Genomic DNA, 26,907 nt, shown 5'->3' with positions numbered 1-26,907 from the left:
CATTGCAGTAATGAGTGTTTGTGTTTTATTTTAAGCTCTTGTGTTTGCATATGATTTCCATGCTGGAGGAGAGACCATGATGAGCAGACACTTTAATGACCCTAATGCCGATGCCTATTTTACAAAGAGAAAATGGGGTAAGAAAAAGATGCAAGCGTGCCATATTTGAAGTGATTTTGCTCTGTGGAAGAGTAGTTTGTATTTTAAAATGCATGTAAGGGATGCACCCAGGCGGGTGGCTTAGTTGTGTCTGCCTTCAGCTCAGGTCATGATCCTGGGATCCACCTGCATCTGCATGGGGCTCCCTGCTCAGTGGGGAGTCTTCTTCTCCCTTTCTCTCTGCCGCTCCCCCTGCTTGTGCGTGTGCTCTCTTCTCTCTCTCCATTAAATAAATAAATAGAATATTTAAAAATAAATAAATAAAAATACATGTAAACTTGTCTCCATAATCATTAGTGCATTTTAAAGAGAAATGTCTTAAAGAATTGAAGTCAGTCCATAGCAAGCTGAGAAATAGTGTATTGTTTGTATAGACTGAGATGAAGACAGAGTAGGAAAGACTTATGGAGGTGTCTGATTAAGATGAGAATATGATTTAAGTTTTTTCCTGTTAAGCATTTTTTTTCTTTTAAAAATACATTGTTTTCTTTAGAAAGATGGTTTGGAAAATGATGCCTATAGCTTCACTGCCCAAAGGACAACCATTACCAATTTCTTTCCAGTCTTGTTTTGTTTTGTTTTGTTTTTTGGTCTCCTGCCACACCGTTTCCTTTTCTTTTTTAAATTTTGTATCATTGCATCTTCCATTTATTTTAAATATTTTCCCCCTAAGTTTTATATTTTCTGAATATAATTTAATGACTCATAGTCCAGTGTAACTATATATCATTTATGAAATGATTTCCCTAAACAAATGCTTTTTTTTTAAAAGGTAGAACTCCATGTTATTTAAGGAATTAGTCTTTAAAATAAATTCTCTGCCAACTTTTCTTTTTTCTTTTCTTTTTGCCCCTTTCCAATATTTATAGTTTATAATACTGCAAAGGACCAAAATATTGTAATTATGTTCTAATAAATGTTTATTAAAGGGTAAAATAGCTTCAGAGTCAAAGGTCCATTTTGAGGTGTCTGTTAATTTATGTATTTAGGGAAGGAAAATGTATGTGTCTTTTTTTTTTGTTTGGGGACAGGAAAGAAGCATTGAATTTTTTAAAATGTTTTTTATTGAAGTAGTTGACAAACCGTTGCATTTTTTACTATGCCTTTTAATCTTGAATACATAGAGAAACTAAGGAGGAAGAATGATGTGAGTCCACATTATAGTATCTTTTGGGTTGTGACTCCTTTAAGGACTCTTAATAGTGGATAAAAATATATTACTTCTGTTTACTTGTAACTTTGCTTTCTGACAGTTGGAAGAAGAAAGCTGTGGTTACATGGCTGTTTCACGTTAAAAATCTGGTCATATGGTGTGGTCATTTTTTTTCCTTTTGCCATGTCATCTGTAGACACATACATTATTTTGTTGAAGGGGATGTGGTATAACTTTTCCAATGATGAATATAGCTGTAGTTGTTCAAGTGTATTTTAGTAGTAACACCTGTGAGATGACTGTTGGCTTTAATTTATAGCTGGGTTTCTCAACCTCAGCACTGTTGACATTTAGGGCTAGATAATTATTTTGTGGGAGCAAAATGATGTATTTTGTGATGTATTTTGTGCATTCCAGGATATTTAGCAGCCTCTACCCATTAGATGCCAGGAACAGGCCCCTTCTCCAGTAGTGACACCAAAAATATCTCCACACTTTGGCCAAATGTTACCTAGGGAGCAAAATCGACCCCTGTTGAGAACCACTGATTATAGCACGCCTTTCTAGTTTGGTTTTTTAATCTTTACTTTTGATGTTGACTGATTATTTGATATATTATGTTTACATTTTCATAGGAATCATTCCTTTTTTCTGATATTTGAAAGTATCATTTGAATGGTAGTACTTTCCCTGGACATACTTTAATAGAGGGCAAGCCTCTGTTTTCCTATTGTGAATATTAAAAGAAGAGAAAAAGAAGTGTGTATATAAACTTGGAGAGACACAGATGGAAGTCTAATGTTTTCTAATACTATTTAACTTAGTACAAAGTAAAAGATTACATGTAAGAAATATGCTAATTTAGAAAATGAGAATAATAACCATACCATACTGTTAGGGGTTGTGATAAGAGGCTTAAAATGCAATTAGATGGGTCAAGTAACCTCTGCTGCTGTTAACAATATAAAAGTTAAGACAGAATCTGGCACAGAATAAGCAGGCACTGTGTTTGCTATAAATACTCTTTTTCCGGGATCCCTGGGTGGCGCAGCGGTTTGGCCCCTGCCTTTGGCCCAGGGCGCGATCCTGGAGACCCGGGATCGAATCCCATGTCGGGCTCCCGGTGCATGGAGCCTGCTTCTCCCTCTGCCTGTGTCTCTGCCTCTCTCTCTCTCTGTGACTATCATAAATAAATAAAAATTAAAAAAAAAAAATACTCTTTTTCCTTATTACCACATTTATTAAATAGTTTTATTTAAACTCTTCAGGGCAGCCTGGGTGGCTCAGCGGTTTAGCACTGCCTTCAGCCCAGGGCCTGATCCTGGAGACGGGATCGAATGCCACGTTGGGCTCCCTGCATGGAGCCTGCTTCTCCCTCTGCCTGTGTCTCTGCCTCTCTCTCTCTCTCTCTCTCTCTCTCTCTGTGTCTCTCATGAATAAATAAATAAAATCTTAAAAAAAAATAAAAAATAAACTCTTCATAGTCATCTTTGATGATATCTTGGCATTTATCACTGGAGCCACTTTTTGAGTTATTTAATACTGTTTTCCAGGTCATATTATCTTCAGTCTTTCTAAGTTGAGGGAAAGCAGTTTTTGAATTTTCTTTTTGCTTTTCCTTGGAAATTTTATCCTAAGCCACAAATTTGCTATTTATTATTGTCACAATTAACCATTTACTGTGTTGCTTTTATGCCTAATTCACAAAAAAATTTGTTTACAGCCATAAGAACACTTGAATTTACAAGGTCATCTTCCTTGAAATAATGTAAAAATCTCTATTAAATTTATGTGGCTCCTTTTCCACTGATTTAAAATTAACAGTGACCCAGGAGATAGTGTCAAGAAGCACTTAAACAGGAGTTTGAGGGGAGCTTGGGTGGCTCGGTTAGTTTTAAGCACCCAACTCTTGATTCTGGCTCAAGTCATGATCTCAGAGTCATGAGATCGGGCTCTGCACTGGGCATGGAGCCCGCTTAAGCTTCTCTCTCTCCTTGTCTGTCTCCCTCTGCCCCTCCTTGCCCCTAATTCCCTCCCACCCCTTTCAAGCACATGTTCTCCCCCCCCACACACACACAAAGAACTAATATAATACAATCAAGATGATTACTGTCATAGTAGATCAAATTATTTTTATGTTTCATTATTAGACATGAATGATATTCATTGTTTTACATTTATATTTTTATGAGTTGGATACCATCCTGTCTAACTGATATGGCTGTAAGAGAGGAGGCTGGGAATTTGATGGAGAATAAGAAAACATTCAGCGTAATGATGGTAGAGACTTTTTATTTTTCTTCAAGCCACAAAATGAACAGTTCTCACCTGCTTGAACAATAATACAAGCTAGGATTATTTTAAGTAAAATAATCATCTTCACCATTCTTGTTTTTATTCAGAATTTACATTTATTTGATTCACAATTAAATATAAATTCTTTAAATAATTTTTTTTATTGTTCATTAATTACAATGGTCACAGAAAAGAGCACTTCAGTGAGAGCTCTGCTGCTAACAGTATAAAAGTATAATCTCAAATAGGAATTTGGGGTTTATCTCTTAATTTCTTACTAATAGACTAAACTTTTTTGTATAAATATGTAAATTGACAAGTTGTGCCATGATACATGAATTTATTTTTATTACTAATAATTTTGGTTTGGATGTTTAAGTCTTACAGTTGGTTGTTTAAAAGGTGTCATTTTTAAAATTTATTTGTTTTATAGGTCAACACGATGGACCATTGCCCAGACAACATGCAGGATTATTGCCAGAATCTCTCATTTGGGCATATATTGTCCAACTGAGTTCTGCATTGCGTACCATTCACACAGCAGGTTTGGCATGTCGAGTTATGGACCCAACAAAGATTCTGATAACCGGCAAAACAAGGTATTAGGATTTTGAGTTTTGTCTTCATTATTTGGCTATGACAGTTTAGTAAACAAAGCATAATGATTTGTTTTAATTCTACCTTTTCATATATTCCATCCAGAACAACTGCTGTGACTTTGAGTTCATTTGTAAGTTTTTAAAAAAAAGTTGAATTCTTAATAAAATGCCTGTTTATTAACCAAGAATCCTGTAAGGATTTGGGAGGTACATGTAGTTAGGTTTGGGAGAATATAGATGTAATATCAGTATACCTTTTCTATGTATAACCATGGTTCTCAGATTGTAGCATGAAACAGAATCACTGGAGGGCTCATTAATAACCACACATTATTGGGCTCTACCCTCAGAGTTCTCATCCAGTAAATCTAGAGTGGGGCCTGAGAATTTACTTTTACAAGTTCTTGGGTGATGCTGTTGTTGCTCACTGGTCCCCTGCTTTGAGAAATGCTGATACAAAGTGAAGTAATAAATAGCCCTTGACTTCACTAGAATTTTACTTGAATTACTGTAATTTTGAGAGTTATCTTGGACAGCATAATATAAAGAGCTCAAGATCTGGTACCTGGTTAGGTTACCTGGGTTCATCATATCTTAAGTCTATTTGTTGTCCTGAGCAAGTTCTGTAATTTCTATGTATGCAACAACCTTTTAAGACAGGTAGTATTATTATCTGTTCCACATTTATAAGGTACCTGTCTCATAAGGTTATAGACAGAATTGAATGATTAATACGTGTAAAATTGAATGATTAATACTTGTGAATGGTGCCTAATACATCTTCAGCAAATGTTAGAAAGCTAATTAGTTCTTTTTCATGAATAACTAATAAACAAACAGCTTGCTGTGGTGAAAAGGCCACTGGCCTGGTAGTCAGAGATGTGAGTTATAGGCCTGGGTTTATCAGTTTCCAGCTTCTATGGCCATAGGCTTATCATTTGGTATTTATGAGTCTTAATTTCCAAATCATCTCTAAAATGGTGTTTGATAGAGGTTACATGGGGTAGGATAGAAGGTTAGACTAGATAATATTCTGAGATCCTTCCTAATATGATAGGCAATGTTATTTTTTTTTAATCTCATTTTAATAGTTTTCTTTAAATTCTCTGGTCTTTGAAGGTTGCGAGTAAATTGTGTTGGAGTTTTTGATGTTTTAACATTTGATAACAGTCAGAATAATAATCCATTGGCATTAATGGCTCAATACCAGGTGAGTAAGAATGAACATGGATACTTATTTAATAACTTAAGGCTTGATTTTTTTTAAGACAAATTTTGTTTATTTTAAAGTATTTTGGGGTTTTAAGTCTAGATTCAATTTATTCTGGTGACGAAACGTGCCAGTTTTGAACATGTATTTCTTAATCACTGTGATGTGTGTATTGTAGAGCCCTTACAAGTTGAAATAGAGAGTTAGTGAGTATCAAAGACTAACTGTTCAAATGAAAATGTATTTCTGTGATGAGGAAGTTTGTCCTCAGCATAAATTAAAACAGATTAATCAGTTGAATAAATTATATTAAATGACATTTTCCCATTTTCACTCCTTTAATGTGTTAAAATCGTAACTGTTATTTTTACTTTTAGATATTGTCCAATTACCAATCCAAAAATTTTAGAAGTATTTTAAAAGGAATATTGTTGTGTTGCCTTTTTCAAAATAATTTTTTCTTTTGCATACTCACTTCTTGTATATAATCAGAATTTGGTTCTAATCTCATCATAATAATAGTGTAGATTTAGGCCCTGTTATGTTCTTAGCTGTTTATTTCATACTTCTTGATTAATATAAGGTATAGGAGAATAAGACCCTATCTCTGCAAGGAATGTTAAGCGTAGTTGCTTCTGCCTTGATTACTCTATGCAAGTAATGTGGCTGTGTAAAGTAAATCTTTCACGTCATTGAGTTCGTATTGCAGCACTTCACATTTTTTGGAGGATATGCAGGAGCCATTTTAAGACCATGTTAATTCTTTTTGTGTAAGAAATTTTTGGTGTTTCTGAACGTTTATTAACTTACAAAGGTTTGAAGTAAGGCCGAGTCTCTTAATTACATGAAGGAACAAGGAAAAAACACTGTACATTTTCATTGCCCTTCTCGTTTCAACTTCTTTTGTTTAAATCTTTGAAAGAAGATTTTAGTTTGCTTTACATTATAAGCCAAACATTCTGAACAAAAAGGAAAAGACAGAATGAGAAGTAGCATCTAAGTAGTGCCTGGTAATCCAATTCATATGTAAACCTCTTCTTTTGCTGCAGAACCAGAGACAGTACAGTTCCCAAGACTTAGAGCCACTCATCACATTGTGTGCAGACTTTTCACATCTTCCCCTCTGCTCCTGCCCAGCCAAACTTAGCAGCAGCCGAGCTGCCCTGGTTGGTAGCACCACCTAGTGGGCACCACACAGCAAGAAGAATTTGACTACTTTTTTTTTCCCTAGCAGCTGCTTTCCTTCTGCCTCAGAGGATTTGCTCCCTCTTTCTTATCTAGGGTGGTTGTTCTTAGCTACTTTCCTTCTTATCTTTCTAGACCTAGTGCCTAACTAATTGACTGAAAATTTTTCTTCTTAATCTCTGTGCTTCTAAAAGTCACTGATTATTGACTGAAGTACTAGTGATCTTCATATATCCAGGAAAATAACACCACATTTTTGAGGAGAAAGTAGACATTATTTAGAACAAGTGCTATCTAACTCTATTGCAAGTATCCGGAAACCCCATGCCCACATTAAAAAATGAAACACCTTACAGTTTTGTTTTTTTACAAGTACGGTTTTAAGCTATTTCATTCTTCTCTATTATGAATAGAGTAATTTTTTTAAATTACTAGCATAAGACTAGTTTGATTTTAGTTTCCTGTATCATAGCAGTATTATTTTCCCTTTTTTCTTTGCAAATGTACATTATTTCAGTTATGTTAGAGGTTGTGTAGTAACCTTGAAAAAGAACTCTTTTTAAGAAAAAGTAATCCCAGAGTTCCTAATAGACAACTCTTAAGTAAGGTTTTGGGGCAACTGATTGATAAGTTAGGAATTGCCTTTGTTCATAAACTCAGGCTGCTTTCAACCAATTGTCACCTTCCCTTTATTTTCTAGCAGTAAAGGATATCTCAGGTTTTCTTTTTTTTTTTTTTTTTCCTTAATTTTTTGGGGGGTGGGTGATGTATGTATGGAAGATTTTTCATATAGTTTATAGTAAGGTAAAGGAGAGAATTAAAGATAGTCCCAGTGGGGGATTGTGATTTTACAGAGAAGAGGGTACATGAGAAAGGAGTGCATTGTTTCTTGTAGTCTATTTTTCATAGTCTGTTTCAGACACGTGAATAGAGACTGACTTTCAGTAAAGTGGACATAAGTAGAGCCATAGATAGAATCAGAGAAAAATCAAGAAATCAAGAATCAGGAAGAAACTGAAAATGAGTGGGGGGAAAACCTCCAGAATGCAACAAATGGGGGGAAAAACCAGATGGAGGTAAGAAGCAAAATAACAAATGGAAAATTATTTAGCTGGCAAATAAGGAAAGGAGAGTTACTGAGCTTTTATGATGTTAAACTCTCTTAATTAAGCAGGACTTCATTAACCTCTTAGTTAAAAAAAAATCAGTTCTGATTTGATCTGGATTATGTGACATGTATACTTTATTTCTAAAAGTGGGCATTCCCACCTTGAGTCAGCTTTAGAAAGATGGTGGGGTGTACTCAAAATCAGATATTCTTATTTTAAAAACCATCCAGTCCTTCAGTTATTTTGGACTTTTGTTTTCCTGTCTCATAATAGGGAATACTGATATGTTCTAGGTGGGGTTTTAGTTATAGCATCAATTCAGGGTGGAGCTAAACTGAAAATCCTGTTGTTTTAAGGGTTGGGAGGAGGCTATGTTGGTATATGCTGCTCAAATACTTGGTAACTAGTAGCAATCTTCAGTTCACTTTGCTGAGGATATGAAATTGAACCACTTACAGAAATTTATATTTAGCATTTACATGTACTGATTTCTCTTGACCCACATTTTTATGGTTTCATTACTATAACTTGGAATGTTTTACATGACCTTAAGAATGATTTGAGGGGAATTCTTCTTGAATTTGTTCATGGCAGTGCCCTCTGGAGAACAGAAATGATGGCAGCAGTACTAGTGCTCTCTCCCATGCCACCTCCCCTCCTGCCTTTCTGGGCTCCTAACTCTGTACCATAAATGAAGTTGCAAAAAGTTTCTTTACATGAATCCTTGGCATCTCTTATCCTGATAGATTCAAAGTAGTTTTTCAAATTTGTTTTTCCACTGGTTGTAGGATCTCATGTTCAAGATGTCAGATTTACAAATGCTAGTTTTGGGTGAACTTTTGAATTTGGATTTTTTGATGTTATTTTAGTAATGGCGTTTGACTTCTTTATGCTTTATTATTTGGGTAAAATGTCATTAAGGTTAGCTGTGTATACTGCTAAAAAGTCTCATTAGTGACTGCCTTGAAATATTCTCCCTATTTTGTAACTATAGCATTTATAAGCATTCCCCAAAATCAGTGGTTCTCAACCCTGGCTTCATACCAGAACTCCTGTGGGAACTTTCAAAAATACTGATAATACCCAGATCTTACCCCAGGCTGGTAACACCAGAATTGGGATAAAGGGATTGTCACAGGATGATTTGTTTGTTTAAGCTCCACAGGTAATTTTAATGTATAGCTAGATTTGAAAACTCTTTATACTAAACCATTATTCAGTAAATATATTCAGTAATTCAGATCAGGTCTCAGATATTGGAGATTTATAGAAGTTTTCTGTTGAAATTACTTTAGATTGATTATATTTAACTCTGAGCTATTCCATTCTCCTAGGCATATAATTATTAATAGTTACCTGCCAGAAAAGGGCCACTTGGAATAACCATTCTGTTTTCTGTAGTTAAAATAGGATTACATAGAGAGCTTATCCCAACTCAGCTAGCTGTCTTTTGAAAATCCTTTTAGAAGGAAAGCTTCAGAATGGTAAATTTTAAAAAATAGATAGATAGATAGATACATACATACATACATACATACATACATACGTACCAGGTGGTTACAGAGCTCTCAAAGATCTGTTATAATATGAGGAAAAATTGTCTATTTGGAAACCAGGGCAGGCAGGATATCATTAGGTTTTGCAGCATTTTTGATGTTCTAAAAACCATACTCTGCAATCAGGTAATGGTTATGGTGTGTTTGGAATAATGGAACAACTTTTCTTCAAATAATTCTTCAGACTCCCACTGTATTTTGGGTATAAAGGAAAGTGAAAAGGGGGCATATTATAAATTGTAATGATCATTGTAAAGTGAGTATTTAGTAACCAGCCTTAAATTTCTTATAATAATGTCAGGTCTGTCTAAATAAAAAAAAAGTTTTTTAAATTAAATTTTAAAGTAGCAATCCTATAATTGGCATATGAATTGTTTAGAGTAATATTTCTTGGAAGTACATTCATCAGAATTATTTGGGTGCTTTAAAAATGTTGGGCCTGCTCACCCAGACCTACTGAATGAGAATCTGTGGTGGAGAGGCTCAGAAATCATCTTAAAGTTCCCAGGTGACTCTGAGCACCAGTATTTGAGAACTCTGTGCTGGGAGTTCTGCAGCTTTTTTGTAAAGGTGCTGGCAGTAGTGGCAGTGTATTACATTTGTACCTATAAAATAAAAATTAAAAGTTATATTTATTTTTTCATGTCAGCAAGCAGATCTGATATCATTAGGAAAAGTTGTGTTGGCTTTGGCTTGCAACTCTTTGGCAGGAATTCAGCGAGAGAATTTACAGAAAGCCATGGAACTGGTGACAATCAACTACTCTTCTGACCTGAAGAATCTGATTTTGTAAGTTTTATTATGCAATTAAGTGTATATAATGATCGTATAAGAAGATAGCTTTTTCTTAAAGGCCTTTTAATAGTGTTTCTATTTTAGTTCTTACTATTCAAAATCAGGCAGAACAGTTAAACCACTTTTAATTTCTTTATTGTTAGGTATATATTTCTTTGAATAAATTCATATAAATGAGCTTAGTTACCAGTGTTTTAAACATTTGGCCAAAGGGTACTTCAAAAGCTGCATTGGTATTCACTAGTTACATACGAGCTTTTAAGTTTAAATTAATTAAAATAAAATAAAACAAATCAATTCTTCACCTGCACTAGCTGCATTTCAAGAGCTCAAAAGCTACATGTGGTTTCTGGCTAATATATCCTGCATCATCTCAGAAAGTTCTGTTAGACAGTGCTGCCTTAGAGAGTAATCAGTATATCTGTGAAAGCTGTCATAAATAAACAGATGCAATCTAGTTGTAGATTCTATGGCCAAAACATCCAGTCCAGAAAGCATGTTTGTACAGGTCCCTTTGCTTCTACTCCCAGTATCTTCAGACTCCCAAGAAGTCCTCAAGTATAGGCTTGAAATTAATTTGACTTAGGAGAACCCCACTCTGGAGTACTGTCAGCAGTACTCTAGATAGGACCTTTCCTGACTAAGATACATCTAACATTGGAGAATTCCAGACAGTGGACAACCATAATTCTTATTCTAAGTTATTCTAGAGAACAGATGCTAGGATATCTCTTGCCATTTTTCCTATTCTGTTCTAGAAGCAGTTGGAGCATATTGATCCTTATCAGTGTCTTAGTTTTCAGTTATTCCTGTGTAGTCTTGGATGATTCATTTTCTTTTTGGGCTAGCCCTGGATATGGAATTGAGAGATAGAGGATGGAGCTGCCCCACCTGTGCTTTGTTAACACTGGCATAAATTTTCCACTCGTGACAGAGGACTGGAAGCCAGTGGTTGCCCAGTTCCTATTAATAATCAAATGGTTTCTCTTTTTAATATCTGTTTCATATATTTTCACAGCAGTGATTCCTAGCCTTAATTTGCAACATCTAAGATATTTCAAATCTCAAGTAGTAATCTCCAAATTTTCTTTTTACTTTATTATTTATTTACTCATGAGAGACACAAAGAGAGGCAGAGACATAGGCAGAGGGAGAAGCAGACTCCTCACAGGAAGCCCGATGTGGGACTTGATCCCTAGACCGTGACATCACGCCCTGAGCCGAAGACAGACGTTCAACTGCTGAGCCAGGCATCCCTCCAAATTTTCTTTTTAAAAAACTGAGGAAAAAAAAAAAGAAAAAAGAAAAATAAAAAAATAAAAAACTGAGAGTAGGGGCAGCCTGGGTGGCTCAGTGGCTTAGCGCCACCTTCAGTCCCGGGTGTGGTCCTGGAGACCCGGGATAGAGTCCCATGTCAGGCTCCCTGCATGGAATGGAGCCTGCTTCTCCCTCTGCCTGTGTCTGTGCCTCTCTCTCTCTCTGTGTGTGTCTCTCATGAATAAATAAAATAAATAAAATAAATAAAATAAATAAAATAAAATAAATAAAATAAATAAAATAAAATAAAATAAAATATAAAATAAATAAACTGAGAGTAAAGGATATAAATATAATGAACTAGACTATGTTAATAATTGTCAAAACTGGGTGATGAGTACATGGACATTCATTATACTATTCTCTCTACTTTTATAAATATTTGAAGCTTTTCTTAATAAAGAGTAAATAAAAAAGCCATGCTTTCATATTAACTAATAACTTTGTAGAGCAGTAAATCATGTATCAGGCACTTCCGAATTGATGCGAATGAATGAATTTTCCCAATAACCCTATAAATTTGCTCCATTTTAGAGATGCCAAAGCTGAGGCATGGAGAAGTACAGTAACTTACCAAAGTTACAAAACTTATAATAACTTTAAGTAGTAGATATAAATATGTCAGTAATTATAGGTAAATAGCTAAGACATAGATTATCTACAGGAGTATTTTATTAAACAAAAGAATGCTTATTCTGTGCCAGATGCTGAAGATACTTTGAACAAGATGAACAAAATTCCTATCTTCTGGAGCTTCCACCCTAATGGGGAGGAGGTAACAAACATATAAACAGATAAGATGTTTGCAGGTAGTGCTAAGTCCTATAAAGAAAATAAGATAGAATTCTAAGCAGAGAGTGTAAGAACAGGAGCTATTTTAATGAGAATGGTTAGAAAATGGCTCACCTTTGGTCATCTTTGTATTCTAGCAGGCAGCTTTTTGAAATTTAGTATTTTTCTGCCTCGGATACAATGGTAGAAGAAACTGAATTGGCCTCTTGTGAAATATGTTAATTTCTGAAGATTTCTCAGAAATAAATATACCATGACAACTTGTAAATGAAGTTGCAGAGCAGAGGGCAGCTTCCCAAAGAGTTGAGCCTTGTTTGATTCATCAAAATTGAAGACCCAGTTTTGGTTTCAAAAATTATTTTGAAGAGCAATGGAAAAATCTCTTCACCTACAACCACCCTCTATTTCACCCCTCCAAAATTTTGTAAGTCTTTTTATGCCCCACTATTGTAAGGAAGGGTTTGAGAATGGAAATGATTAAGTGTAACCCTGTTCCACTTTCCTTTCTCATTTTCATAATAGCAAAAATGTGGAGAAAGAGACAAGTTTCTTCTATTGGCTCTTAAAATTTTCCAGAGAAATCATTAAGCCTTAAAAGTGAACTTGACTTACATGAAAAAATGCTTTCAAATGTATGTACACTAATACGATAGCAGCAGTGATAGCTATGTGCTTGTGGGTTATGTTGTTTTTTAAAATTTTATGTTTGGTGTTCAAGTGATTCTTTATTTCACTAGGTATTTGTTGACTGACCAAAACAGAATGAGAAGTGTAAATGACATCATGCCCATGATTGGTGCTCGATTTTATACTCAATTGGATGCTGCTCAAATGAGAAATGATGTCATAGAGGAAGACCTTGCAAAGGTAGAGTCTAGTTAAAAAGAGATATACACATTTGGCATCTGTATGTGTAGAGCGATATAAAAAAAATAATAATTTTTGTGCTAAATATAGTACGTAATTGGCTAAGGCTGTTTGCAGATATATTGTCCAAATTTAATGTTCAGTATTTTAATTTCTTATTTCTTCTTTTTGTTCATGATTTTGCTATAGTCAATTAAAGCAATCTTGATTTTTTTTTTCATGTAAGTTATTTTAACCATTCTTAAAAATGGCCAGCTGCATGATCTTCTTAAGTATTACTAGTGAATGAAATGAACATGTTACATTCAAAACTATAACCAAAAGGTGGGGATATTAGGATTGTTTAAAGATAATATTGGTGTAGGATACCAGTTTTGTAAAATTTTGCTTTTATATTCAGTTAGCTGGATATTAATATTCTCTCTCTTTTTAAAATGTTTTATAGGAGGTTCAAAATGGAAGACTGTTTAGGCTTCTAGCAAAATTGGGAACAATCAATGAGAGGCCGGAGTAAGGATTTACAGTATTTTACAATATGTTTTCAATCAAGGGCATTAACAAGAATGAGTATTCCTTATTCTTACTGGCTTTACCTGGAAAAAGAAAAATTCTCATGTCAAGTGACCTTAATGCCTGTTGTTAGCTATTAGGATGCTTTTTTTTACTTATAGCCTAGGTATAGGTAAAGGCTAGATGTAGGCTATAGGTATATAATGAATGTTCTTAGGGATTCCACAGATCCACATACATGTACAGAAAGATACTGTTAGAAGTGGTTTGTATATGAGGGAACACTTTATGACTGTCAGTACTACCCTGTCTCCTTTTTGAAACTTGGTCAGTTCAGTTTACCATAGTCAGAGACTTCAGACAGGTCTTACTGTTGTATACTCCTTATCTTCTATTAAAGGACATTATTTAGTAGTCATATCAGTAACATCACCACCTTACATTATTTGTCATTTAGTTCTGCCTCATTTGCAAGTTAAAAGTTATGACCATATGTTCCAGAGAGAAGTAGAATTGATGTCTGTACTAAGTAATAACTGCCAAAGACAGGTGGAATAGTATGATAGCTATTATCATTGTAGTTAGGTTTCAGGAATGTTACCTCTGTTAATAGAGATTGATGATACATAAATATTACTTGAGGGAGTTTTTTTTTTGACCACATAATTTATGTTTACTTACCTTTCTTCAAAGTTAAAAAAAAAACCTCAATATTTTCTCTGATAATTTTTCTAAATGAAGAGAAGATGACATTAAAACAAAAACTTTCAGCTGTTTCTTCTGGCATTTATCTCTTTATTTAAAAATAATATAGTACTATTCCTTGATTTTTTTTTTTCCACAGTATTTAACTCAGCTAATGACTTTGTCCTGTGGAAGATGAGACTTTGTCTTTCACATTCCCTTCCCTTAACCAACCACAAACATAAACACACATGTATCCACATTCTACCACTTAGTCCATAATTTTGAGTTAAATCTTTACTTAATGTTGACATTAGTATATAACCAGGTAAATATTGTTCATAGCTGCACCATACTAAACCATGATTATATTTTCTTTCTTCTGTATTTTGTTTTTTGATTTTTGTTTTCCTGGGGTTAATAATTGTCTTAAATAGAGAACTAAGTGAATGAAAAAATATTGACCACCAGTTTATTCCATACTTGCTGCCAGAGTTATGAAACACCTTTCTATATGGTCAAAAATAGGTAACCTATCAGTTCCTTTTTTTTTTCTCCCCCTTAGAGAAATTGCCCCTGGAGCCTCTGTCCTTCTCTTCCTATCTGGGCTGGTTGCGCTTTAAGCCTGCTCACACTCACACTTTAGAACTGGAGCTTCCCTTCACTATTACCCTGGGAATTCTCATTGTCTCTCCCTTTGTGTTGGATACCCTGTTTCTTGCTTTTTCCTTGGTTTATTCTTTTGATTTGTTGGAGCACATCCTCCTATAGGTTCCTGAGAAAGGTGAGTTTTTTGAGTCTTTGTAAGTCTGAAAATATCTTTATTTTTACACCTTATTGATAGTATGATTGGGTATAAAATTCTAGATAGTCCTCAGGAAATTCTCTTTATTGATTGAATCTTTTGAATAGATTAATGTGAACCAGTTTTTTTAAAAAGTAGAAAAGGGTGTGCAGTGAAAAAAAATTCTCATACTTGTAGCATCCCCAGTCTCTCCACTTTCTCCCACTAATCTTTATTTCATATTCTTTCCCAGTTAAAATGATATATATATTATTATCTCCTTCCTTCCCCTTTTTAATATATATAAATTGTAAACCACGCAGTGTTTTGTATGTTGGCTTTTTCTCATAACTATATTTTAGAAATCTTTTTGTTTAGGTATGTTGGCATATACTAAACACCATTCTCAATAGTTTATAAATATGACCTAGCCTTAATCTTCATAACAACACTGTGTTGCAGCTACCATCAGTATTTCCACTTTACAGAGATATTTGAGCATAAAGACGTGAAAAACCATATCTGGGTCACATCGTTAGTGAGTATATGAGCCAGAATTTGAATCCAGACAGTATGGTTCCAGAGTCCATGATCTTAACCTTAATGCTCTACTTCTGTAATTTATAGCTATATAATAGTCTATTCTGTGGATACACTATAATTTATTTTTCCAATTCCTTATCAATAGGCATTTGAGTTGTTTTCAGTGTTTTGCTAGTATAAGCAGTGCTGAAGGGACGGATTTAAGCATACTGAACTTTATGTGTGCATTAATATAGGCCCAGTCATGATTGTTGGATCTGTGGATGTGTGACTATAAACCCTTACTGAAGGGTATTCCAATATATGATGCATAAGAGCTTTTCACCAACAGTACTGTTTCACACTTGTGGATTTTTGTCAACCCAATAGATGAGAAATTGAGTCACAGTGCAGTTTTATTTTGTGTTAACTCTTAATGAGCATGTTGCCTATCATTTTTATGTTTTTGGTTTGTTTCTGTTGCCTTATCTACCCATATCCTTCGATCATTTTTATTTTCAGTCGATTTGTCTTGTCTTTTTGGTGTATAGGAGCTGGAGAGATTTATCCTTTGTGGTCTTTTTTTTTTTTTTTTTTTAAGATTTTATTTATTTATTCATGAGAAACACAGAGGCAGAGACACAGGCAGAGGGAGAAGCAGGCTCCCTGCAAGGAGCCAATGTGGGGCTCCATCCTGGATCCCAGGATCATGTCCCAAGGTGAAGGCAGAGGCCCAACTGCTAAGCCACCCAGGTGTCCCCTTTATGATCATAATCTTTTAGTTTGTCATTTTTCTTTTAACTCTGCTTAAATTTTTTCCATGCAGACATTTATATATGTAGTCTAATTGGTCAAACTTCTTTTATGCTTTTGGATTTTGAATCATAGTTAGAAAGTTAGAAAGGCCTTTTCTGTTCCCACGATTTTAAAGGAATTATCTCATGGTTTCTTCTAGAGTACTTATTTATGGTTTTATTTTTTTCCCATATTAAATTTTTATACATATGGAATTTATATAGGATGTAAGGTATGTATTCAACTCCTCCACCCTTCCCCTCAGAAGGCTACCATGGCTCAAAAGCTATTTATTGAATAGTCTAGCTTTTCTGCACTGGTTTAAGGCAGCACTTCTTTCACATTAGTATTTTAATGACTAACATTTTAAACTCTGGTAGGTGCTCGTTCTTTCTCATCTTCATTTCGTTGTCTGTTTTTTGTTGTTTCCCTAAAACTGCTTAATTTTCTGTAGAAATTCTAGAACCAGGTTTTTTAATTTTAAAAAAATCAGTAAATCTGATAGTATTTTTATTGAGAAGGCAAACATGTTTATTAATAAACTTAAGGAGTATTTGTATTTATAGATGTTGAGATTCTTAAGATAATGCCCTGTCGTCATACTTGTAGATAACCGACTTTACTTTAAAAGTCATTCTTAGGTTGTTGTAATTCACTGAGTTTACTAGGTATTTTGTCTTGTTGCTATTATAAATGTGAATCCTATCCCCTATACTTTCTTCATAGATTGCTTCTTATCAGTGCACATGAAAATTACTGGTTTCTGTAAATTTTGTACTCTGATATCTTAGTGTTTGGTTTGTTTTTCCCTAGATTTTCTTGAGTTTGCCAGATACATAGTCTTATCTCCAAACAACTGTAATTATAATTTCTTCCTTCCTAATTTCTATACTTTTAATTTCTCTGGAATGATTGTGTTAGCAGGTATCTCTAATACATAGTAAAGTAATAGTAGTGATAATTTCTGTCAAAATTTGAAGCATTGCTCCATTTTGACTTCTAGATTCAAAGCAATTTTCTTTTCAAACCCTTTCCCCTTTGCTTTCAGGATCTTTATCAGTGATCAGAAATTCACAGTGTATGCCTTGGTGTGGGGTTTTTTTATTCATTCTGATGAATCAGTAGGTGGGCAAACCCTTTTAATCTTGGAAATTGATGTCCTTCAGTTTTGAGAAGTTATCTTCATTGTTTCTTTGATAACTTCTCCCTTTGGAGTTCTATTGCTCAGCTGTTAGAGCATTGCAGTAGATTTTCTAATATTCTGTTCTGCTTTCTGTCTTGTTATCTTTTGGTTTTACTTTCTAGGTAATCATTTCAACTTATTTTGTCTAAAAATAAAGGTTTTTTTCTAATCCATTTTTGAATTTTTAGTTTTTGCCATCATATTGTTAATTTTCAAGAACATTCTGTTCTCTAAATGTTTGTTTTACAGCATCTAATTCTTATTTCTCTTAGACTCTCAATTATAGGTTTTTGGTTAGGTTTTGTTTTGTTCTCTTCCCTGCATAGGAATATCTCATAGGAAACAAGAGTTTGTTGTGTTTAGTGTTGTTTCATTCTCCAAAGGATTTCTGATCCTTGGCTGTGTGTTCATAATAAAAATGACCTTTTTCAGGGTACCTGGATGGCTCAATTGGAAGAGCATGTGACTACTGATCTTGGGGTTGTAAGTTTGAACCCTGCGTTGGGTATGGAGATCACTAAAACAATAAATGAATAAACTTTTTAAAAATGACCTTTTTCACCTAAAAAGCTAATTGGAAGGTCCTTGCTGGGTCAAGGATTATAGTATGTGTGGTAAACTAGTGTGACATTGTTAATTATAATTTTTGTTTGTTTTTAGTAGACTCTTCAATGTCAGAATTTCTCTTGGGCAAGTCTATATCCAGAAAAATTTCAACCTTTTGTCTGTAGTTTAAACCCACAGCCTAGCCTTGAGTAGCCAAAGTAGCAGGAAAGTGTCAGTTAACTAGTCTTCTCTACCATCCCTTGCTCTTCCTGGCACCCTGGAGGTTGCAGCTTCTTTGTTCACCCCGTCTAGAAAGATTGCTGGGACCTTTTTTGGCAAATTTCTGCAAAGCAGAAATGGAGGCAGGGATGAAAGAGAGGTTATCTGTTTGTTATTTATAGAACTTTTTCATCCATTCTGCTCCTCCAGCTTTAGTGCATACCTGTACTTTCAGTAGTACCAGCAATCTCCTTTCCTGGGCCTCGACTGGTAGGGCTTGCTTTTATGGCATCCATGTTTTTCTGTACCTTCTGTAGCATTAAAGTTCAGTTTTTTCAAGTCAGTTAATCATATCACTGACCTGTTTTTCACCTTCCAAGTTTTTCTTCTGTTGTTGCTTCTGATTACTTTGTCCTTGAGTGTTTATTATTATACCCCTTCTTAGACATTCATTGTCAGTTTGGTGGGGTTTTGAAATGAAACAGATAAACGGATGTGTTTAATTGGCATTTTATTTTTTTTTTTTTTTTTTTTTTTTTTTTTTTTTTTTTTTTTTTTTTAAAGATTTTATTTATTTATTCACGATAGTCACAGAGAGAGAGAGAGAGGCAGAGACACAGGCAGAGGGAGAAGCAGGCTCCATGCAGGGAGCCCGACGTGGGATTCGATCCCGGGTCTCCAGGATCGCGCCCTGGGCCAAAGGCAGGCGCCAAACCACTGCGCCACCCAGGGATCCCCTAATTGGCATTTTAATTGAAAGTCCCTGGGGTGATCTTTGCAAAACTCATATATGATTGTGTTTAAACCATGTGATAGGCTTTCTATCGTGTTTTAGAAGACACACCTGTTGGGATGTCTGGGTGGCTCAGTGGTAGAGCCTCTGCCTTCCGCTCAGGTCATGATCCCAGGGTCCTGGGATGGAGTCACACATTGGGCTCCCTGCGAGGAGCCTGCTTCTCCTTCTGCCTATGTCTCTGCGTGTGTGTGTGTGTGTGTGTGTGTGTGTGTGTGTGTGTGTGTGTGTGTCCCTCATTAATAAATAAAATCCCTTAAAAAAAAAAAGACCTGAAAAGACCTGTTTTTTCACCCAGAAATAGTTTTTAACCAAGACTGCATAATCTGATCTCTCCCTTATCTTTGCGTCAGATCTACCTTGTTTGTTTGTTTGTTTTTCTTTTAATTTTCTCCTCCCTCTTTTGCCTTCTCTCCCTCTTTGTCCTTGTCTTTTACTCTCGGTCCCTCTCTTGGTCTCTTTTTTTTTCAACCCCTAACCCCATCCAGCCACTGACTTTTGCTAGATTTCTGGAGTGCTATATGCTCTGTTTCTTGCAAATACTGGATGCGTCTGACTAGGGTATATTTCTCTGGGAAGAGCATCCACTACTTCTTCTAGAAAGCTTTCCTTGCCTTCCCAGATGAATTCATGTTTCTGTTGTGTACCATTTCCCTTTTTCTTAATCACATTATCTGAATGTGCAACTTTCTTTGAACATCTGTTTTCCTCACTAGACCACTGACTTCCAGAAGTCACTAGAAAGCAACAGTGGTCATCTGGTCAGTTCTCTAGTTCTTCATAGCACACTCTCACATTAGTTCATGATGGTCAGAAATCAAAATATGCCTGTTTGTTTCCATAAATGTTGTTTTATTTTATGCTTACCAGTAAAAAGCTGAACACATATCTAATCATATCTCCCTACTCTATCCTAAAGGTGAGAAGAGGAAAAGAACCTCTTTCAACCTATGTCTAAGGATTTTTAAAGACCTTTTCTTTTTCCTTCATTTTATCTAATGGTAGGAGCTTAAATATGAAAGTGATTATAAAATAGGAGTGCATAAGGGATGATTGCCTTTGAGGATTAGAAACTGGTATTCATATACTTTCATGTGTGAAATTATTTCTTAAAAATTTAGCAATCTGCACATGAAATTTGAAAGCATTTTTTTAGCCTCTATAACTTTAGGATTAAAAAAAAACATCTCTCACTCTTGCGCTCTCTCTCTCTCTCTCTCTCTCTCTCACACACACACACACACACACCCTACTTACCAGAGAAAACAATAAAATTAAGCTGGTGTTGAGTCTGAAGAATCAGGATGGCCATGTGACATACAGCATGAGTTATTGAGGTAAAATATTACCTTTCCCCAGGTTTCAGAAGGATCCTACCTGGTCGGAGACTGGAGACCGTTATCTTTTGAAACTCTTTAGGGATCATCTTTTCCATCAGGTGACAGAAGCGGGTGCTCCTTGGATTGATCTCAGTCATATCATTTCTTGTCTTAACAAGGTAATTTGTATCTGGATTTTTAAGATCACAATGCCATCTACAGTTTGCAGAGTTACATCTTCTACAAATACTAAGAGACTTCAGTGTGAATGTATTATGCTACAGCCTAGAAGATATTTTATTAATAATTATTGGGTATATTTACTTAGTAACAATTTCTAGACCAGGCAGGTTTTTCAACATCTGTATGAATAAATACAGAATTTTTCATTGTAGATTTTTTTATTATAATAAAATGCTAATAAAGCAGTGGGTGGGAAAAATAAAAATAATTTTATATTTAAACGTTTTTTAGAAGTTGAATTCCTTTCTTCTAAGTCATTGTGAGACTTGTTGAATGCCCTTCATGTTAACTATTCATTTACTGTTAACTGTGGGCATAATAATCCAGTGTTATAATAGTAAAAGGGCAGTAGGCCTAGCGTTCTACATGGAGAATTAGATGATTAGATGAAGTTATTAGGGAGATGTAGATATATCATCAATTCATTTGAGAGGTGAGCTTAGTGTTTTTGAAAGAGCTAGGAGAGAGACAGTTTACCAAGGAGGGAAGGAATGCATTTTCCTTAAGAATTACTTGGAATTAGTGTAGAATGGGTTTCCAGAAGTAAATCTTAGTCTTTGTATAGGTTTATCTAAATCTCAGGGGTCGACAAATGTGGCCTGACAGTCTACTTCTGTAGAGCCCACAACCTGAGTATTTACATTTTTAAAAGCAAAAGCAAAATGAAGAAGAATATGTGACAGAGGCTGTGTGGCTCTGAAATTTAAGGCATTTGGTATCTAGCAATCTTTATGGAAACCATTTGCTGACCCCTGGTCCAAACTGTCCCTAAATTACAGGTGCTAGAAGAAATACCTACCATGGCACAGGATGTAGAACTGGGAACATACAGTATGCTAACTCTTCAGGGAAAATGTGGTTTTTCTTTTTAGGCACTACTTTGCCTTGCTTGAACTTCCTTTTAAAAAGAGTATTGTCAATGATCTACATTAAGACAGAACAAACTGTATGTACCATTGAGCTAATCCAGTATGACTTATATATTTCTTTGTCCTTCTCCTTAAGGGGAAGTATTTTTCTTGAAAGAAATGAGTGGAGAACAAGTTTTCTGGATTTTAGAAAATAGTATCTATGGTATCAAAGCACCAGTAATTAAAAATATGTAGCACTAGTGTAACACTGGCAAGTATTTACACTGTCAACTTAAGCCATGAGCAGATATCTTAAGTGAAGATTTTTAAATGAATGTTAGGATGTAATTGAAAACTTGAAGAAAATTCTATTTCATTTCATAAAATAACTAGTAATAAATAAAATGTATCCCAAATCTGAAAGTATGATAATTTTCTAAGTTTGGAAAGAGTATAATTGAAAAAGGATGGATTGACCATATTTATGATATAAAACTTAAAGTTGGGCAGCCCCGGTGGCGCAGCGGTTTAGCGCCACCTGCAGCCTGGGGTGTGATCCTGGAGACCCAGGATCGAGTCCTGCATCGGGCTTCCTGCATGGAGCCTGCTTCTCCCTCTGCCTGTGTCTCTGCCTCTCTCTTCACTCTCTCTGAATGAATAAATAAATAAATCTTTAAAAAAATAAATAAATAAAATAAAACTTAAGGTTTTACATAGCACATTTTGGTGAAAATTATGACAAAATACCTGGTAAAATGATTTGAAAGTTTGAGCCTTCAGAATTAGTAAATTTTAGACGTTTTTATGAATGAATTAAAAAGGAAGGAAAAATATACATTGAAAAATAACCAAAAAAGTGAAAACCATAGCAAGATAAATTATTTGATGGACTAAGGATTAATATATGTTTCATAAGGACCTGATTAAGTTATTACTACCAAATCTTGACTGATAAATAGGTAGAGATCATAAACTGGCACTCATACAGTGGAAATAACACAAGTAAACACAAGTAAATAACACAAGTAAATGTAGGAAAATATTTGGTAACATTCATCAAAAAATGTAAAAAATAGCAAGGTCTGCACTTGATACGGAGTTGCTTGTAAATTGGTATAACTGGGCAGCCTGGGGATCCTTGGGTGGCGCAGTGTTTACCACCTGCCTTTGGCCCGGGGCGCAATCCTGGAGACCCGGGATCGAATCCCACGTCGGGCTCCCGGTGCATGGAGCCTGCTTCTCCCTCTGCCTATGTCTCTGCCTCTCTCTCTCTCTCTGTTTGACTATCATAAATAAATAAAAATTTATAAAAAAATAAAAAATAAAAAGCATATGCTTTAAAAAAAAAAATAACTGGGCAGCCTGGGTGGCTAGGAGTTTAAGCTTCTGCCTTCAGCCCAGGGCATGATCCTGGAGTCCCGAGATCGAGTCCCACGTCAGGCTCCCTGCATGGAGCCTGCTTCTCCCTCTGCCTGTGTCTCTGCCTCTCTCTCTCTCTCTCTGTGTCTCTCATGAATAAATAAATAAAATCTAAAAAATAAATTGGTATAACTCATAAATAGTGGTTTCTGATACCCTTTGGAAAACAATTTAGCTCTATGTATTAAGCTATAAAAACTATTTGTGCTTCTTGCTTCCTTATTTATATTTTTAGGTATTTCTCCTAAGGAAGTAATTCTACAGAAGAAAAAAAATTAAGTAGACGAATATGTTCATTGCTCTATAATTTGTGACAAAAATGCTGGAAGATATTGGGGTGCCACGCTGGCTTAGTTGGTAGAGTATGGGACTCTTGATCTTAGGGTCATTAGTTCAAGCCCCACATCGAGTGAAGAGCTTACCTTAAAAACAGAAATGGAAGCTATTGGAATAAGTAAATGATGGAATATAATGCAAACAAGTATTATGCATGAAAGATAGGTGGAAACATTGAATAGTGTTTAAAAAATATCCAAGTCAAAAAAAAATATCCAAGTCAAAAAGTGTGCAAACTATTAGTGATGTAAAATGCTTATGTATATCTAGAAGGGAATATGACAGAAAATTTTAAAACATTCACCATTGTTGCAGAAGTTGTGCTAAAATAAAGTGGATTATCCTCTGCCAGGTATGAACTTCCTATTTTGTATCTGTTTCAGTTAGATGCTGGTGTGCCAGAAAAAATAAGCCTCATTTCCAGAGATGAGAAGAGTGTACTTGTGGTTACTTACAGTGACTTAAAGCGCTGCTTCGAAAACACTTTTCAAGAACTGATTGCAGCTGCAAATGGTCAGTTGTAGTATTTGCTGAAAAAGCACGCAGGACATGGCTGAGGACCTTACCCAATAACAAATTGCACTACAGCTGAACTGTTCTCATCCTCTCATTTCACATTTGGGAAACAAACAGGAGATGAGCAAAGCTGCTTGCACTTCAGTCAGGTACACTGTTACTTGAAAGGAAGAATGTTTCACTTATCCTAGAGCTGTGGCTGCCATCGGGGCCATATCTGTGAAGAATTTATTTTAGATTAAGGTGCACCATTAGGTAAATGGTGTTCCCACTTTTGTTTTTTTTCCAATTGTATATGCACTAATTTTAATTTTTTAAAGACTTTTTTCTGATCTTTGAACTTTTGCCACATTGTATACTTACTTATTAAGGGAAACTATTCGCAAGGACATTTTTGGGAAACAATGCTGGGCAGCATTTTTGTCTCTGAGGGTAGCAGAATTTGCTCTTTTGGGGATGGGTTGCCCTGAATAGCATAATGGACCAGGTAAATAATTTCACAGAAGTACAGTATAGTGTATAATTCTTGTAAGAGTATTGTATGCAAGCTCTGTATGCCACCCACTGTTAGTTCAAATGGAGATTTTTGGGGTTTTTTTGTTTTGTTTTTAAGAACACACAGAGATCAGTGAATTATTGGATACAAATTCCCCCACCAGTAGATTTAAATCCTTTCTGAATGAGGATTGAATAAACAGGAACTTAAGGAGCAGCACATAGAGCTCTTTGCTCCAAATTACTCCAGTCTTTTTTTTAAAAAGGTGTTTCCCTGCTTTTCAGATATATTTACATTTATGCAGTTTTTTAAAGAAAAAGAAAATTAAATTCTTACAAAGGCCTGAAGTTCGGGAGTATATTGCTTTAGATGATTTCCAGTTCGCTTTTTTGTATAAAGTTCTGTTCTTTGAACCACAGCTTTATTATGGTACTTTACACTGGATACAGACACAGAGACACTGTTCAGAGGATGAACTAAACACAGCAGTGGTCTGGCATCAAGAGCTTTCTGAAGTTTTACAGTCTGAATCTGGAGGGATAACAATCTGCTGTGCCTTTGCAGTCACTGCTTAGCCCAAAGTAATAGTACTTTTGATAATAACTTCATTATGTGGGATATTCCTGAATAAGTCAATCTCAAAAGTTTGGAATTTTCCTCTCTTACCTTTCTTAATATTTGGACGTGCAGTTGTCGCCAAACTTGGGTATTCATGGAATTTCTAGTTAATGAAATACCTATACTTTGATACTGAAGACTGCCAAATACATAGGAATTTTCTTTCACAAAAGAACAGTAATGAAGACTCTATCTCCTTTCCCAGCACTGAATGTTTTACTAGCACTGGGTGCTCACCATGCAACTATGAAGAAAATGTGGAAACTCAAAAGGTCAGGAAAGACTTCCAAGCACTTGCAACTGATGTTACAGTCTTCAATTTTAATAATTATACATATTTGTAGTTTTCAGAGAAGTTTTTAATATTTCTCTGTCCACTTTTTATAAGCTTTAAAATGATTTTCTCTGCCTTGAGATTTGCATCAAGAAAAAAAAAAAAACACCTCTCTTCACCTGAAAGCTTTGAAGACAAAAGACACGCTTTACACATTTTAACAGGTGTGTTTGAGTCCACGTTTGGTAGCATCAGTTGTTGAGTTATAAAGAAAATCAATTATTGCATTTGATCTGGATGGATTTTAAAAAGAACATAATGTTCAATATTCAAAGGATAATTAATATTTGCCACCATAATGTTCTTTTTTATGTAAAAGGAACAAGAACTTGGACACATTAACATGCAAAAGTCTTTTATCATTAGCTCATGTATTTGAGGAAGAGCAGCTGTCTTTTTATATGTTTTTTGACAAATCATATTGTAATTCTTTTGTACAAAAAAGAACTACTTGTATTCTCGAAGAAATATGAAATGCTTAATTTATAAGCGGGCTGGAGATTTTTTCCAATATTGTTTTCTTTGAAAATGAAAGGGGATCATCTATTTTAGTTTTGGGGTCTGGGAACTTTTTGAAAATTTAATTTGTGGACCAATGTTTTGTGAAAGCTAAGGAAGGGCAGGGGTAAAATAGGGCTTGAATTTCTCATCCTGTATAGACCAGCAAACTTCCCTCTGCAAGGCAGGTTCAAATCACAAACTCAAGAATGTTTGCATCCTAAGTGCTAGTTTGCTTCAGCCCCTAGTAACCTCAGGACTTGGTTTAAATATAAAGGTAGACAGCTGATATGTTTTCATGAGTAAATATTGTTGGCCAGAAAACAGTTGGTGTCAGGTAATACATATTTTTTTTAAGCTTTGTTTTATATTTATTTTTCATTTAGTTTTTATTGGGAATGGTTTTCAGTAGAACTCTTAGTTCTGCTTAGGTGTTTTTGGGGGAGCCCTCTTTTCCATAGTGTAATTCCATTTAAGAGGTTGTCTAAAAGTTAGTCTTTTTAATTCATAGGAAGATTTTAATATCTGAGAATAGTCAAATTAAGTTTATAAACTTCCCATACCTTCCTGTTAGGTGAGATCAAAGCACAGAAAGGACAACCCTGGAAATCATGTAACGTTGGTCATTTCAATTTTTTGTACCTATTTTAAATTCTGTTAGTGTATTTACTTCATTGTAAATATTTTTGAGGGTACCTTTGTATTTTGCTTTTGACCTTGGTTCTGTGGTTTGAATGTCAACAACTTCCCTAAAAGCACCATTATGTTAAGTTCTGATGTCATGATCCCAATATGGGTTATTCATCTTTAATCCTGTTTTCAGACTCTATGTGTACAGCCGTATTTTTAATAAAGAATTACAGAGAAGTTTGTCGTTTTTTTGGTACCAGTTTATTTATCAAAATGATTTTGGGGCAACCCGGTGGCTTAGCGGTTTAGCGCCTTTAGTCCAGGGCGTGATCCTGGAGACCCGGGATCTAGTCCCACGTCAGGCTTCCTGCATGGAGCCTGCTTCCTCCCTCTGCCTGCCCACCCCCCTTCATTTATTTATGAATAAATAAATAAAATCCTGAAAAAAAAAGAAATTGAATCTTTAAAAAAAATGATTTTGCCTTATCAGGATTTAAAAGGCTGAATATTTCCTATGTGTTTGAAGGAATTGTCAGTGGCATATTCATTAATTTGCACATATCTGTTAAATGCC

General features: G+C 35.0%; 1 protein-coding gene across 7 annotated transcripts in view; it reads left to right on the top strand.

Annotated features, from left to right (window-relative positions):
• PAN3 (poly(A) specific ribonuclease subunit PAN3) overlaps positions 1-26,573 on the top strand; it is a 134,925-nt gene extending 108,352 nt beyond the window's left edge. For 4 of the 7 annotated variants that reach the window (XM_038573387.1, XM_038573389.1, XM_038573386.1 and 1 more), the window contains 8 exons: positions 36-137; positions 4,041-4,206; positions 5,326-5,416; positions 9,916-10,055; positions 12,908-13,037; positions 13,483-13,547; positions 20,433-20,571; positions 23,625-26,573. In XM_038573387.1, the coding sequence (XP_038429315.1) occupies positions 36-137; positions 4,041-4,206; positions 5,326-5,416; positions 9,916-10,055; positions 12,908-13,037; positions 13,483-13,547; positions 20,433-20,571; positions 23,625-23,765 (974 nt within the window). In that variant the 3' untranslated portion in view covers positions 23,766-26,573. Of the gene's footprint in view, positions 1-35; positions 138-4,040; positions 4,207-5,325; positions 5,417-9,915; positions 10,056-12,082; positions 12,154-12,907; positions 13,039-13,482; positions 13,548-20,432; positions 20,572-23,624 lie in introns of those variants that run through there. The other 3 variants (XM_038573388.1, XM_038573391.1, XR_005378426.1) reach the window with 3 other exon arrangements.
• Positions 26,574-26,907: the final 334 nt, after the last annotated feature.

The sequence above is a fragment of the Canis lupus genome, chromosome 25 (genome assembly GCF_011100685.1).
Source record: "Canis lupus familiaris isolate Mischka breed German Shepherd chromosome 25, alternate assembly UU_Cfam_GSD_1.0, whole genome shotgun sequence".
Taxonomy (NCBI): Eukaryota; Metazoa; Chordata; class Mammalia; order Carnivora; family Canidae; genus Canis; species Canis lupus.
This window is presented reverse-complemented; position numbering and strand designations above follow the sequence as displayed.